General features: G+C 39.3%; 1 protein-coding gene across 3 annotated transcripts; it reads left to right on the top strand.

Moving 5' to 3' along the window:
- Positions 1–510: 510 nt before the first annotated feature.
- cdc42 (cell division cycle 42) lies at positions 511–15,444 on the top strand. 3 transcript variants are annotated; one of them, XM_022194242.2, is made up of 6 exons: positions 511–656; positions 5,044–5,184; positions 6,714–6,786; positions 8,098–8,207; positions 8,370–8,567; positions 13,633–15,444. In XM_022194242.2, exons 2-6 carry the CDS (start codon positions 5,080–5,082, stop codon positions 13,720–13,722), a joined length of 576 nt encoding a protein of 191 aa, XP_022049934.1. In that variant the 5' UTR covers positions 511–656; positions 5,044–5,079; the 3' UTR covers positions 13,723–15,444. The 3 variants fall into 3 exon arrangements, with proteins under 3 accessions (XP_022049934.1, XP_022049936.1, XP_022049935.1); XM_022194244.2 differs by lacking the exon at positions 13,633–15,444 and adding an exon at positions 10,912–12,892; XM_022194243.2 differs by having other exon boundaries at positions 644–753.
- The last annotated feature ends 991 nt before the right edge of the window (positions 15,445–16,435 follow it).

The following is a 16,435-nucleotide window of genomic DNA, read 5'->3' as shown; positions in this document are numbered from 1 at the left end:
TGCCATCTAGTGGCAGACAATGTAATGTACTTATGTAGGTCAAACTTCTAGCTTCAAGTACAGTAGAAAGAGGACAGAATACATTAATTTGATGGAGAAACTGGTAAATCTCTGTGTTTTGTTGGGATCCTGCACCTATTTTGTCATATATATTTTGGTGAAACAAAAGTAGTAGAGTACTTAGCTCATCATTGCAAGAAAAGAGAATTTAGTCTGCAAACAAAATGCATATAAGGCATAATTCAAGACTGTAAAGTAAGATTTAATGCATAAATGCTGTTCGGACTGTAAAGTAAGATTTAATGCATAAATGCTGTTCGAAGTAAGTGGATTACATTTTGAGCTATTCTGCGTCTGTGTGTATTTACAAGCGAGAGGAAGTAGCTGGAGGAGGGATTAATTGTTACGTTGGGATAACATTAATTTTAGACAACCGAACATTATTCGCGTTCTAAATTGCTGAAATCGTCTACAGTTTAACATTCTGATGTTATCTTAGCTCAGACTTTAGATATTTAAAGTATTGTGGATGTATTGAAATTCATTAACGTAATTACGTAGTGCTTCACTACGCTGCGTGTCCCTGTTCTGCTGCCTGGGAAGCCCCTAGCGCGGAGCTGCCAACGCCCGACTTAAAGACACAAATAGAGGATACGGTACGGAAAAAAAATGCATTTTTTATGTTACTGGGGTGAAAATGGGGCTTGTGTTAAGTTTAAATATTGCCAACACTATGTATGCTGTTCGTATGTGGTACGTATGTTTTAATTTCCAACGCAGATAAATCACTTAGCACCAGCATCCGCTAAGGTTAGCTCACAAGCTAATTGGGGAGGACAGTAGTGAGCTAGCGAAGCAAGCAAGCGGTCTGCAACATTTGACCGGCAAGTAAATACACCTCTTGAGACTGTGTAGCAATCGTGTTCAAATCAAATTTATTAGTGATTTTTGTAAAACGGCAATAGAACATACCTTGGACATTGAGTAAAGCGAGTAGCTGGCCAAGGATTTAACTAGTTAGTAGTTAGCGGGTAGCTGGTTAACGAGCTGAATATAAGGCAGAAGCGCTAGCTTAATTCGTCTTTTTCAGATTGAAAGTATGATTCTGGATTGCAGTTGTACAGCATCATATTTGAGTACTAAGGTTTAGGTTCACAATATCCGCTGGATAAACAGAAAGACGGTTAGTAAATGTAGCATTTTAACAACCGGCAGGAAATTAGGCCAGATTGAGGCCGGGGATGTGGCCGAAATGTGGCAGCTAAAGCTAATCCAGCCAGGCTAACTACTGTAAACGGTAGCCATCTCTTGAGAGTGATGTTAAAATGTTGATGTTATGCAGTCACACATGCAGAATGATGATGATAGTTTCTCACAACATTTGCGGTTACCTAGCTGGACATGTCATATGTTGTGAGGACCCTGTTGAAATAGAAAGTTTAGTTTTCCATTTTGTGTCGATGTCAATAGACGAGGCTTGTGATTGATCTCTTTGACTTGAGGGCTGCGTGTGTCAAGTTTCGAATACAAAGGATTTTCCTCCTCTGCTGAAGAGAATGATTTAATCCTTTTCTCAGATGAAGTTGGAAGAAAGGTGGGAACAGTTATTGAGTAAATGTTGCTAAATGCGAAATATTGCAAGTCCAAACCTCAGGGATGTTTGATTTTGTGGTTGGCAGAAGTTGTACCTTTTCAGTACAAATGCACACAGTGGTAAATCTGATCAGCTGCACAGATTGCCTGCTCATACACAGAAAATGTCATGTATGCAGCCTTATATCAGGGAGAAACTCAAACAACAAACGGCATCTCAGATGCTTTCATTGCTTTAAGCTGGCCTGCCCTCAAAATGCTCGGTGGCCTAAAAACACAAATGCTGGATTAAGTTTGGCTGTGCTGTTGTAGCTGTACCTCAACCCTCTGTCACTCAGTGCCAATGGCTTACTGCATTGTTTGGCTTCAGTTTAGCTGTACTCCTAATAAATGAGGCGTTTCAATCTTCATGAGTCACATATTGTTCTATGAATGATAGGTCACACAATTGCCCTCCAGAACAGTGTTGTATGCCAGTTCATGCACTGTTATATGCATAAATCAGTGGTCATTTTACAGTAAAACTGTTCTTTCAGTAGCCAAAGTGGTTAATGGAGTTCTTCTTACAATTCCCTCAGAAAATTTTCTGTTGCTCAAAAGTTGGTTTCGTTGTTGTCTAAAGCTCAACTTTCCTTGATGTTATGTTTTGGAATGTGATAGATCCAGCATAATAAGCGCTATTATTAACATTGGTAATCAAAATAAGATGTAATGTGGCTTCTTTACATTAGGATAATTCAGAATATTTGAAGGCATTTTATGAGGATGCTTATAACACTGAGTGATGCGTCGCCTTTTGAACATTTCAGACAGCTGTCCCGATAGTATTGTTTCAATAAGATGAGACTATCAGGTTTAGATAGGTGATGCCCAAAGTGCATACATAATGACGATATGAAAAATCACACCAATAATGTGTAACGCAATATTCTACCTGAGCACACATACTGTTCATGAAAGCACAGCTCACAGAATTCATTTGTAATTGCAAACTTCCAATAGCACGAATCGTAATGTATTAGTCGCCTAATACCTTAATCTTATTTCTGTGCAATATTGTACCATAACTTCTTATATAGGAAGTCTTTCCATTTCCTGTTAAGTTGATTTCAGATAGAACTTAATATTTGTCATGTAGTTAATGCAAAAAATGTTTGTTTGTTTTTTTCTTTCTTTTTTTTTGGTGAATTGGGTTGCTACTGAAATGTTCGATACAGAGTAATAATGTTGGTATTGAGAGTTGTACTAGTTGTACTGCATGGTTTAATACACTGAAGCAAGACCTCAGAGGAAAAAAATGAAAACCCCTCGGTATAATTCTTCAATGCCCTGCAGGAAGATGTCCGGATGATGCACTCTTTTCCAATGAATATTCCTGTAAATACAAGACAGTGTTCTGTCTAATACAATACCAGCCCAATTTGCAAAGGATTAGTATGTTGAAGAATTCTATTGCATTGCATTTTGTGTCTGCAGGACCATCTACCTGTGTTCTATTGCCTTGTTAGCCTGTGTTCATGCTGTAATATTTGGTGCCTGCAGTTTTGTCCCTTCTGCTTCTCTCAATGACACCCCCACCCCCACACAGTGGTGCAGAGCTCTGCAGTGGCTTAGCACTGACATACTGTAACTTGTGGAGGAGAAACAGGAGAATGCTGTGACTCACATAATACGTGCGCTGTGTTTTCACCAAAACTCAAGTAAATTGTTTCAGATTTTGCGTCACAATTTCCTTTTGGCATAGTTTTATCTTTGGTGTGTGCAGGTGGTGCACCCACATGACTTTTACAGATGTGTCCTTAAAGCTGGCAAGGACAGCATTTTTTGTTCAATTCTGTGCTTGTTAAGCTTTCACGCTCCTGTCACACTGAACTTGTCTGTCACAGAGCAGTTCTTAAAGGCCTCATATTGGACTCCTTTCAGTAAGTTAATACAAGTCTCACATGTCCCACAGTGTGCCTTTCAGTGATAAAGATAGTTAAGTTCTACGTGACTCTGTAATCATTGGTCCTACCCTTGTGTCAAACTTGCTATTTTGCTCTGAAAAACAGTGTCCTGCTGCTGTCCTTGTTAAGTTGACAACAGAAAAATATGTAAATGAGACCAGCTTTATTGGATATGGTGGCTGTATTAAAATGCAGTATATGTGAGCAAAGAGAGCAGGAGAGAACCAAACGGATGTAAAAATTGTCTGAGTTTACCTGGCTTGTGCTAAACACAAGAAGCAACAGTAAAACACAGTAACCTGTTAAGTCCTTTCATTGATTTCAGATTGCTCTTAAAGTTTCCGCTATCTCTGAATATCCCTCAGCTTTACAAATTTCACATAGCCCTGCCCTGAACTAATGGTAGCGTTAGCTGCACAACACGCTAACACTAAGATGTGGTGACGTAGTCGTCGTAAATATAAGGAATCCACTGGGTCTTCAGTTTTTTAGATGCCTGTGTTCATACTTGCAGCCAACAGCAGAACATTTGATGTGCCTTACTTGGGGCTGAGATGTTTCAGAGTTAGCCAAAGTCGCTATAGAAAATCAACTAACCTGGTGAACTGAGAAGCAGCTGCTATTGTTCAGAAAGGTTTACTTGGAAGCAGTGGGCAAGGAACGAATGCGTTATCAAAAATTTGAGCTAAACGGCAGATGACAAATGGTTAGTTAGATGCAAGGTGGTACCTGGGTCAAACTCTGTCTTGTAAAGGTAGTCCAGTTCATCTAGTTTTTGTAGGAGCTTAAGGAATGGCAAAAGTTCACGTCTTCATATCTTAACAACTTGGGCTTTACCCATACAAATTTCTAACAACCACAAAACAATAAAAGTGGATTTTCACCATATGGGAACTGAATGTTAACATATTGTTAAATCATTTTTAGTGCTTAATTTCTAAATGGGCATATATATTGTTTCTCCACATCTGAATTGTGTCAAAGAGTTCCAGGGATTTGCCATCATTTTGGAATTGACTGATAATGAAATTACCAGCTGGTTTTCAATGTTTTAATGTCTCTCCTAAAAGATTGACTACTTCTCACCCTTGTTTTTTTATTTTTGTGTATCCTATGTTGACAATATATAATACAGTGTAAATGGTAGTAGTTTAGTAATTCACAAAGACTGAGTGCTGTAATGTATATTGCATCTCTGAAAATGCTTCATGTTGTTTTATATTTGTTTATCTCAATGCAGATGTTTAAAACTTTCTCACTTGAATAAGTCACAGTTTTGCGTAAATCAAATGGTATGTCACTTGCCAAAAAGGCAAATTTAAATCCATTTTCATTCTGTGTTGTCAAACTAAGCAAAGACCAAAAGGTCAAAGAAGGGGAATATTCTACTGGCAGCAGTTTACAGATTTGTTTTGTTGTGAGTGTCCCGTGGCACTTGTTTGTTGAACCTGTGAGTAAGCAGTTCAGTCAACTAATGAATTTTACTTTCTTTTTTCTGTTGCAGATCTTGAATGATTAGCAAAGACTGTAAAACACAGCTATGCAGACCATCAAGTGTGTTGTAGTTGGGGATGGTGCGGTGGGTAAAACCTGCCTGCTAATTTCTTACACCACAAACAAGTTTCCCTCCGAATATGTACCTACGGTAAGTGCGTCAACCTCCATCTAAATTCGATAGATAGGACATTAACTTGTGTAAATGTTTAAGGTACCACAGTCTTACAACTGCCAGTTGATGTCTGATTGTTGTAGTTTGAAACTCTGATAAAGTCTGTTCAGAATCCTTGTGTTTATTACCTCAACGTTAGCTTGCTGCACAATTTACTAAGTTGGATATTGGAGTTTGTATACCAAGATACTGTTTTAGTGTTTGATGTTTTTCCTGAGCAGTTCTGGACAGGAAGTTCAATTTGCAATATGACAGATTTTGTTTTGGTAAATCCAACTAAGTGATTACTCTGTTTTTAGCTCTATTACAGGCTATGCTGTTGTACATGTAGACCATCAGTTTAAATGTTTGAGGTCCAATCAGAAAGATGTGGCAGTCTTTGAATTACATTACTCAGAATTAAGAGTTCAGGTCATCCACTGTTCTTCAGTCAGTACCAGCGCTGGTTCTTAAAAAACAGCAATCCATGGTTGACTAACTGGTCTTGACCAGCTGTGGTGTGATCAAAGTTCCTTTCACTGTATAACTCCCAAAATGGTCTTGTGCTGAATCCGGTGGAATCTGATGCATATACATAGTTTGCTTGAATTATATTGAATAAGTCTGGCAAATAATAGACAACAGCAATTTATTGTAGGACTCCACAGTATTGGAAAAAAAATGCATTGCAGTATTTAATTTTTCTGCAAGATGTGTTGCAGTTGAAAGGAAAAATGTAATTACAGTATTGGTGTCACTTACTAACTTAAGATGTAGTCTTTAGCCAAAGCATTGTAGCTGGGTCCGCTAGTTCAATACAGCTGTTATGTTCACATGGCGTCTCATATAGGCTACAAGCAGCCAATGTTTCTGTCATTCCCATTGTGATGTTCTCACTTGTATGATCATCTGGGAAAACACCTTTTGCAAACAGTAACTTTTCAGTTGGAATTCCTCATTAACAAAGTGGACAGTCTGCAAAAATGATGTGTACAATGGTATTGCATATCGTTTAGCAAGCAACTGGATCATGTTTTTGAAACCTTCTTAAGTGACAGAGTTTATTGGTGTCATGTCTTTAGCGAGGTGAAAAATTATTGCGTCAGTGATTACTCTCTGCTGTTTGGAGCTTCTCTCGTGTTGAAACACTGGCAGAGACTTCGTCATACAGAGCTATGTGGTGCTGATTCCAGTGGTCAAACAAATTAATCATGTAGTCTTAACAATTGCAAGACATTGTTGACAAAAACAATGTTTTAGGTAGTTTAATGAAACTGACCTCCGCTGTAGAACCTTTTCTATCAAGCAGCCAAAAGGAAGAAAAAAGTTGTAATGTGATTGATTTAAGTTGCCTTACTTCACATTACACTTCCTGTGGTGTCACTATTAGGCATGCAGCAATATATCATTTAGTTCTTTTTTTTTTTTTTTTTGCAATATTTGTCAAAACTGTGGTAGTACAATGTATGCATACTTCACTACTGTATGATGAGTAATCTCGCTGAGTTTTGGTGTGTGTGTTGCAGGTGTTTGATAATTATGCTGTAACTGTAATGATTGGAGGAGAGCCCTACACTCTGGGATTGTTTGATACAGCAGGTATGTCCTTCTTTTGTCAACACCTTTCCTTTCTTTATTGTTAATTCATTGTTTCTGTCAAGTTTATTGAGCATCATACTGTTGACTGGAGTTAGAGTCCATCGACCATATCCAGCGTTTCCTCTACATTCATTTAGGAGCGGCAGGTCACTATTCCTAAATCCTAGCCGCCGCTCCTTCAAATTGCTTTATTTTTTTAATTGTCGCAAATACACCACCGCCGCATGTCTCCACCTTCACAGCAGAGTCCTACACAGTGTCAGGTACCCGCGAGTACTAAGGTAAACTACAGATAACTATCTTGCTCAGTATCTACTCTTTGATACATCAGGTTAAACTGACGTTAATTACTCGCGAGAGCGCGTTACGTCAATCACCCAGGCACCAGGTCAGAGAGTCAGAGGAGTTTCATCTTGGAAAATAGGGCAGCGACTCACTGTAAAAAAGTTATTAGCTTACAATAACTCTTAATAGATTTTGCAAGTTAAATAGACATTCGCAAAATATTGCTGGCCAGCTAACGTTACGTAACATATCGGTAGCTTAAGTTAATTGGGTCTGGTGCCATCTCAGTGTCGCTAATGTGAGTAAACTAATTGATAGCATTAAGCTAATATCCACATGCCATGTACGCAACTGCTGACTGCATTTTTAGATGAGCTTGTTCAAATAGTTTTGCTTATTTTTTAAAAAAATTTTTGCATGCAGCTGTTAAAGCTATTTTCAACTGGCCGTTCAATAAATAAGTTGTAAAAGTAAAATCTGCAATCAAATGTCATTTGTTTATGCTGCCATGGCTCCCCAGAGAGCCTGCCGCCGCTGCTGGAAAGCATCCTTGAGGAAACACTGATATGAGTTGTCTTTTTCCACTTTCTATCCAGATGCAAATTTTTGTGAATGTAGCGTTTGTGTGAGGGATGCAAATTTTGAACATTTTCTTAACAATGGTTGGCCTTATCAATCAGTAGTCGATTCGTCAGTAACACGAACTGAACTGTGTGAACGTCATTCTGTGTCTATATGTACCTGCTTTGAATGTAGTCATGTGTTTTTCCTGACATACATGTACTTTCTCTTCTGTCTTATTGGTTATTATATTTTGATTGGTGAAATTAATAATGGCAAATTAATCAATTATCCATTAATCCTTAACATACCTAGTTTGTGTTTTTTTAGCCTGAGGTGTTCCCTGTGATTGTTGTTCTGCTTTTTTCTGCTGACAGAGATGTCCAGCTTTGTTAAGTCTTCCAGTGCTGGTAACATGATAGCCACGGCATGCCAGTTAAACATACTTGTATGTGGTTTCTCCAGGTCAGGAAGATTACGACAGGTTGCGACCTCTGAGTTATCCCCAGACAGATGTCTTCCTCGTCTGTTTCTCTGTCGTGTCCCCATCCTCCTTTGAAAATGTCAAAGAGAAGGTAGGTTTGGTATTTTAATTTATTTGAACAGCTGTTCTTTTTGAAGCACAGTTCTGAAATTTGTATGCTTTGTTTTGATTTTTTTATCGTCTGAACAAAAATGAACACCCAACATTACACTCTTGCATCAAAGTTTATTGACTGTTGTATTTGTACATCCAGTGGGTTCCAGAAATTACCCACCATTGTCCAAAGACGCCCTTCCTTCTAGTTGGGACTCAGATTGACTTGCGGGATGACCCTTCCACTATAGAGAAACTGGCTAAGAACAAGCAGAAGCCCATCACTCCGGAGACGGCTGAGAAGCTGGCAAGAGACCTCAAGGCTGTGAAATATGTGGAGTGCTCAGCCCTCACGCAGGTAATATAAATAAGTTAATATATTAGATTTACAGTCTCACATACACACCCTCTTGAACACATGTATGATTTACACCTCAATGGCAAGAAGTCAGAAAGTGGAGGAAGGAGGAACATTTCCCTTTCCCCTCTGCTATGTGCACAATATCCTTAATGAGTTTTGTTTGCATGCTGGTTTCTTTTTGTTGCACATTTTGTCTTGTGAGGTCAGAGTTGTTTCTGATAAGTAAATATCAGATAGTTTTCATATGATTTCTCCTCATAGTAAGCAGTCTGCCATTGGCTGTTTTGTTAAGTAGCTGTCACTGCCTTTAACCTGCAAGTCTTTGCAAAATACTTGGTTCGAGTATTTTGACGATGCAGTGCCTTGCTAGTTGGTGAAGTGCTGTAGTTAAAATGAAATTATCACTTAATTTTAAGCAATATGAGCCATGTTTCTGGGAGCATGTTTTGGTTATTTTCCACTCCCAAGTCCTTCTTTGTTCATTGATCCAACCCCTGAAAACTCATCTGTGTATGAAAGTTATCAATTTAGAAGTTTTTTTCCATTAAAAATAATCAATTTTCACCCTAAAATGGGTGCGATGCAACTCTCCCTTCACCACTCACTGCAGCTCGATCACACCAGCTCACCCACATTTCTGTTCAACCACTGTGAAGCTATTCTTAGCTGCTGTGCCAAATTGTATTATTAGAGTAATTCAGCCATACTTGCTTGAACAAGAATCAAATTCTGCAGAAGAGTAATGGCACTGAAAGCCACCCTGTAAGTGGACAGCATTCATTCCTTAATTTTATTTTGCATGAAACCCTGGATGTGTGGATCTGTGGTTTTGAGACTTTGATCAGTGCTTCAATATAAGGCAAAAAATGCTTTATGTATTAACAGTGTAATAACAAAAAGTCTTCAGAGATTTACAGACAATAAGTAAAGCTTCACATTCAATTCTATATTTAAAAGGCTTTCAATGTATAGACATAAGAACTGGAGTATTGGGTCCTTTCTTTGGTGTTTGTCAGTACTATGGCAGCTGCATTGTGAATGAGTTGTAAATGTCTCATGGTCTTATCAGGGAGGCCAGGTGGGTTTTCATTACAGTAGTCCACTCTACAGGCAATAAAACATGTATGTGTTTTTCTAAATTTAGTGCAGACACAAAGTTTCATAGTTTGGCTATGTTTTCTGGATGGCAGAAAGGATTTAGTTACAGCTTTGATGTGGTTACTGAAATCTAAATCCTTGTCAGTGATCACACCAAGATTTTTGACCTGGCTTGCTAGTTTTTAGTACCCTGGACAAAATATCAGCACTGAGCACCAGCCCTGCTTCTTAATTGCGAAACGTAATTATTTTAGCCTTCTATAATGAGCTGAAGGAAGTTTTATTGCATTGCTGTATTTCCATAGTAAACTGGTGAGTGTTAGATTGATCTGGATGCCTTAACTAGGATAAGCAAGCCTAAAGTTTTGGAAAATATGAATACAAGAGTAGCATGTACAGACTAAAGAAGAGAGGCTCAAGAACCGATCCTTGTGGGACTACCATCATCATGGGGCTACTTTCAGATTCATAATTACCAATACTCTGGACATTAAGTACAATCTAATCCACCCACAAACCATTTCTGAGAGCCCAACCCAATTCTTCAATGTGTCTACCAGTAGATCATGATCCACAGTGTCAAATACTTCACTGAGATCTCATAATACCAGTACTGTCCAAATTGTTGTTCATGCCTATGTGAATTATAACATTTACAATCTTTATAATGCTCACTATTAGACATGGCCCCTTAGTATTGAGTGTTGGACTGTCTAATAAATAAATCAGTGATCTGCTCAATGAAATCCTGAGTATTTATATTGCCATTGATGCATTGCTGTAAACTCTGGAAAAGGCAGAGGGAACAGTAATCAGAGGACAACAGGGGAGTTAGTTGTCATTCAGACAGAAAACAATGGTGTTGATGGAGCTGAGGTGTAGCGCTCCACCCCCCCGGCTTCTTCCTTCCTTCTCCCCCTCTCTCCCTGGCACAATGGTTGCATACCTGCTGATGTCATTTCCTGTTTCCTGTTTCTCAGCACTCGGCCCCTGCCTCACTTCCAGCTCCCCCGTTAAATGCCTGCCTTCTCTGTAGAGTCCATCGCTACACAGCTGCATTGGCTCTTTAGCTTTGTGCCATGCGTCATCTTCACATGTTCGGCCTTTAAACCATCTCTGTTTTCCACACAGCAACTTTTCTCCTTGTTCTGCCATGTTCCTCTTATCTTCCTCCCCATCTCTCTATTTCTGTATTTGCTGTGCTAATCGTACTGTTGTTCTCTTTCCTCTCCTGCTGTTGTAGCGAGGGCTGAAGAATGTATTTGACGAAGCTATCCTAGCTGCCCTAGAGCCACCCGAGACGCAAAGAAAGAGGAAATGCTGTATATTTTAAACTGTGTGCCACTGCTCTCATCTCTTCCTCCTTTGATTGCCATTATTCTCTTCATTTTTCATTCCATTTCCCCCTCTCCTCTATTTCCTTCATTATTCCTCTTTACATTTGCTGCTTCAGAAATCATCAGTTTCAATTTTAGCCATCTTAACTAAGCATTCTGTCAGTCTGCTCTGCGTTGAGAGTGCATTTCAGCTAATCTTTGGTCTGTGGCCTGATTTAATGAATCGAGGCCTTTCTGCACTTACACTTGTTGCCTTCTCTAAATTGATTTGGTTGGTGTGGTAACATAACTTCATGTTTTACCTCTTAAATGGTTTATTACCATAAATCTTGCATTCCACCACTGTGTCATTCTCAGTTCTGCTGCTTTGGCCCCATGCTCATTAATGTGGCCCTTGACTAAAAATAGAGTAAAATCCGAGGTTGTAGGATATTTTTGCAACATAGCCTTTGTTTAAGTTGTCCCCTTTTCCCATTGCAATTGAAGGAAAATTCCAGTTTATTTCCTATTAATGTGGCTGTTCCAGCTCTGTGGGTCATGCCAGCTTTGCACTCTTCTTGTGCTCCCTGCAGTTTTCCAGTAACACAGACTTTTACAGGAGTTGCTTAAAACTTTATTTGGGTCTGATAAGAAATTATTGACCTGTAATGGCTGTTTCTGAACACCAAATGCAGAGTTATGTTTAAAAGTATTCATGTAAATCATCTATATGGATAACAAAACAAAACGGGCGGTGTGCACACACCGTTTATGCAAGCCTTTGTCTTTTTTTCCAGTCGATACAAGGAGGTGGAGTGTGAAAGTTAGCATAACCAATAGAGCCGCAATAGCCACATACATGAAAAAATATGGCAGGTTACAATCTCCTTTAATGTGGGGAGAGCGATGGCTTTACAGGCTGAGACTGATATCGATAATAAACAACACTTCCATTTCTAATGTTCATGTATTTTTTGTACTTCTACAGTAATGTCCAATTTAATAAAACCTAAAGGCTGACTATGGTTATATTTAGGGCTTATAAGTACTCAAGTCATATATAGGTAATGTTTGGCCTTTTTAGACTTAGGATTTGTACCATAAATCTGTTTAAGTGATGGCACTGGTCAGTTTTACATTCATGTTTTCTCACACCGTTTTTAATGCTGAAGCTGCAACAAATAATTAGTTGTCACCTGTTAGATTAATCGACGACTGTTTTGATGATCAATTAGGAATAAAAGTCAATATTTTCTGACTGCAGCTTCTTAAGTACAAATATTTGCTTTACTGTTCTGTGACCGTGAACTGAATCGTCGCGGACAAAACGAGACATTTACGCGTCTTACCTTTTTCATCATTTTGGAATATTTTATCGACCAAACTACAAATCATTTCATCTGTGTAATCAACAGATTATTTGATGATGATGATGACTTCAAATAACTCAGATTTTGTTGTTTGTCTGTGCTCATCTGTTATTCTGATGGCGTGAAATTCAGACTCGCACTGTGTTGAAGGACACAGAAGTGGTTCTAAACCTGACAGAGTATGATTACAGTCATCATTTCTACAGAAAAGTAACTAGACTTCAGACATGAGGCGGACAAGTTCAGATTAGCAGAAAGGAGAGTACATCTGTCGGGGGCTTTAAACAACATAACCACCAGATAGTTTTCCTGTTTGCTGCATTGATGGTACTAATTGATTTGGTTTATAGCTAACCCACTCTTGCTTTTCATTCAGAAAAATGTTTCATGACTCTTTTGGCCCAACTTTCCCTATATATGACATTAATGTGCCATTACCTGTGGTGCATATTGTTCTATTTTGAAAGTCCAAATAATAAAAGCTATAATTGTGTGAATTTACTTGTGAAATGAATTAATAAAGGACAAATGAACTTGCTCTCCTCTATGGCTCCCTTCTTTTATCAGTGCTTTGTTAGAGAATAATGAAGTATGGTTAGATGGCTGACTTAAGCAACACAGAGGGGATTACTGGTTTCCTGCATAGTGCAGCACTGTGGCACAGCAGCTGTGGTCGCTTCACATGACTGAGCTCATGGTGTAAGCAGCTCTGGTCAGGAGAAAATACAAAGACAGATTCATCTCTTGGTCTGAGCACAGTGCTAGCTTGTGGTGATGTTTGTTTTCATTTTAAAACATGTCACTTATGTGTTGAATCTGTGTGTCTGCTTTTAATTTTGAAGGACAAAGTCAGGAATAGACGAGGAGGTGTGGGGGTCAGAGGCTGTGTTCTGTTTTTCCTCCACTTGTTTGACTTGCCTTTGATTTCAGCAACCACTTTGCACTCAAACATGCATGTGATTTATGTTGTAGACACTTTATCCACAATCTGGCTCACACAAATACCTGAAACAACCACATAACATTGTTTTGTTTTTTTTTCTGTTGCAGATCTGTTTTAAACACCTTGAAATTATTTCCGATATTGTTCGTTGTGCCCAACAGCTCTTACATCCCTCAGTCTTTATTTCACCCCTCCAAATGCCCTTTAAAATATTATGTTTGCTCAGTTTAATGCACTTAAACTTACTTTGTTTCCCTGCAACCTTTTTTCTTTTATTTGACCTGTGTATGTGTTTGCACTGCTCCCTCATTGTGTTTGTATGTTTGTGTTCACAGAAAGGCCTAAAGAATGTGTTTGATGAGGCGATATTGGCTGCATTGGAGCCCCCAGAGCCCAAGAAGAAACGCAGATGTGTGCTGCTATGAGAGGCTCCTTTTCGAAGCGCAAACACACATACACACACCTAAAATACATACACCCCCAACCCCCATCCAGCCACCTGCCCCCCCCACCCCCTTCCCTTGCTCTAAGGCTGATTGACAGCATTGTCGTCCACAGCGAAGACTAGAAAGAAACCAGCCTACCAAGTTTCAGATAACTCTGCAATAATACAAAGCTTCACCCTTAAGTCTGAGTTTGGGACAGACTATGAACCTAACCCAGCCGACAGGCTGCTGTGGGCTCTGGGCAGGGCGGCGTCACCTCAGACGCGGATCCAGATACCAAGCTTACACCAAGTAGAAATTATACTGTCAAGCTTAAAAGTAGCTTGATTTTTAATTCAGTCAGTGTTTGTTTAGTTATCTTAAGCCAATGTAAGGGTTTCATGGATTCAAGCCCCGCCCCAGCCCCTCCTCCTGCCGCCTGATTGGTGGCTGCTCGTGCTGCTGCTCCCGTTGCTTCTGTTGACGAGCACACTCATTGCCCCAACCCCCCTACGGTCTTTCTCAACACTACCACAAGAAAATGCTAACAGAGTAGTGTTGTCTTGTTTTTGTTTGCCAACAAACCCCTTCCTCCTCAAACACATGACAAGTCTGAGATATTTATTCCATGTTCCAAATCGGCGCGCTCTTAACCACTAAGGACACTGTGTGGGTCTGACAAGGTTCATTCAGTAATTCGGAGCAATACAGCTGAAGTTCCACAGAGCTCATTGAGGAGATTGAATTGGTAAATATTGCCATCTAGTATGCAGTTCACTTAATGCAGACTTCCACAGTGCAGAGTCGCAGTCAGTTTGGAGTGTGGCAACCACTTGAAGAGCTAAAGGCATCCGGTAGTAATGGGTCTGCTTGTCGACCACAGGAATTGGCCTTTTAGATACAGGGAACTTAAACAGTGTTAGCAGAACAAGCGGTGAGTTCTTCATGCGTTGCCAGGGACCAAGGGAGGCTGAAGCAGAATACAGTTTTAACTTTGTCATCACCTTACTCTTAGAACGGGTACAGCAGACACATCAATGTTAAACAAATGCTTCTTGGCTGGAGTTTCAATTTTAGACAGCTGAACAGTGAACTTTCAATTTCCACCAGATTTCTGTGCCAGGTCAGAATTTGGTGCCTTCCTGTAGAGTGTTGTGTCCAGGCTGGAGGTCTGCTGTACCCATTCAAGCTGCATGGTGCTGCGTGTAGCTCAGCCCTGGTCTCTGTTCTAAATGATAGGTTTAACAGATGTAATTATAATGTAAGCTGACACACAATGTTGATGTAGGCTCCAGGTGTTTTTACCAAATCTTTTTTTCTTCATTATTTCTGTTTGTGCTGTTTTATTTTTAATTTTATATATATAAATATATATAAAAAAGGTTACTTTCGCTCCTTTTACATTTAGGGGTCGGAACTCATCTGAACTCTTACCTGCCAGTTTATACCAAGAAAACCTCTGATTGGTTTAGATTTTAAAAAAAAACCTCCAATGGCAGAGAGACTGTTTCATAAAGATTATTTGTGATTGGTTGGTTCTCGTTTTTCTTTACTGGTGGCTTAGAGTTGGGTTGATGTCCAACCCAAGTCAGTATGATTATTATAACCTGTTGTTTTCTGTTTTTGTTTTTTTGGTGCAAACCAGATGCTTTGTCTAAAGTCTTTGTTCTTTGTATATGCATTCTTTTCAAAAATATTAAACTTATACCTTAATTGCCTTTACCACTTTGGCCTTGCCATTAATTTACTTTTGCTGTGACCGCTAAATGGCAGAAAAACCTGCTTATCATCAAACAGAACTGTCTTCAAAACTACAAAGTAAACCTTTTCTGTCCATCAGAACACTTCAGAAAACCAAAGGTAAAACCATGATTAATGGCATAAAAGTTAAAGTGGCTGACATGCCATTCTACATGTTCTCTCTCTTTTTTTTTTTTTAAATCAGGTAATATGTGTGACTGTCTTCTTGTCAGACTGTTCAGTTCATGCTTCAAGTGTTCGGGGCATCACATTTGAATGAGGCTGTTGTGGTGTGTTCAGCCAGCAGGAGGTGCTCTCTACTCAGACATCAGCCCAGATTTTGGAGCCCTTCAGTGGAAGCTGATAGACGGAAATGATCCTGAACTGTGGTACTGTTCACCAGCCACTGAGGTGTTTTTTTCCCTGCTGTATAAACTCCACACTGTTAAGATGGTGTCTGTGCACATGGTGTGATTTAAGATGAAACCCAGTCATTTTAAAAGAACCAAAAAAATTACAGTGATACCGCACCATCAAAAAATTCTTTCATTCAAAAAAGATGCACAACATATTAAATGTGTGAAAAATAACAGATGCTTCAAGGGTGACACCATGGAGGCAAAATCATATGAATAGATCAGACATCCATAAAGGCAGAAAGTGTGAATGTATGGACGGAATACCTATGAAGTAATCCAGCATCCTGCTCTTTGTATGTTAATAAGAGAGATTGGAATGTTAGCGTCAAAGTTTATTACAGTATGATATGCAGAATCTTAAAATCACCCTAAAACATACAGGCTCCCAGTAGCCTAGCCCTGCTAGACCCATGTTCTGAAGGCACAAGGGTCTAGGGAAGCTCGACAGGGAGGGAGGCAGGCTCAAAGGTTGTCTATCAAATCCCTCTGCAGCAATTGGGTAGGTATACAACCAATCAGCGCAACGAATAGGCTCCTAGAGCGCCGGAAATCAG

The sequence above is a fragment of the Acanthochromis polyacanthus genome, chromosome 5 (genome assembly GCF_021347895.1).
Source record: "Acanthochromis polyacanthus isolate Apoly-LR-REF ecotype Palm Island chromosome 5, KAUST_Apoly_ChrSc, whole genome shotgun sequence".
In the NCBI taxonomy this organism is placed as follows: Eukaryota; Metazoa; Chordata; class Actinopteri; family Pomacentridae; genus Acanthochromis; species Acanthochromis polyacanthus.
This window is presented reverse-complemented; position numbering and strand designations above follow the sequence as displayed.

Bases quoted from the DNA above. Each gene is read 5' to 3' on its own strand.
- cdc42 (XM_022194242.2), top strand. From the start codon at position 5,080: ATGCAGACCATCAAGTGTGTTGTAGTTGGGGATGGTGCGGTGGGTAAA. The intron at 8,208-8,369 runs GTAGGTTTGGTA...TTGTACATCCAG, and splicing joins TTGAAAATGTCAAAGAGAAG to TGGGTTCCAGAAATTACCCA. The intron at 8,568-13,632 runs GTAATATAAATA...TTGTGTTCACAG, and splicing joins AGTGCTCAGCCCTCACGCAG to AAAGGCCTAAAGAATGTGTT.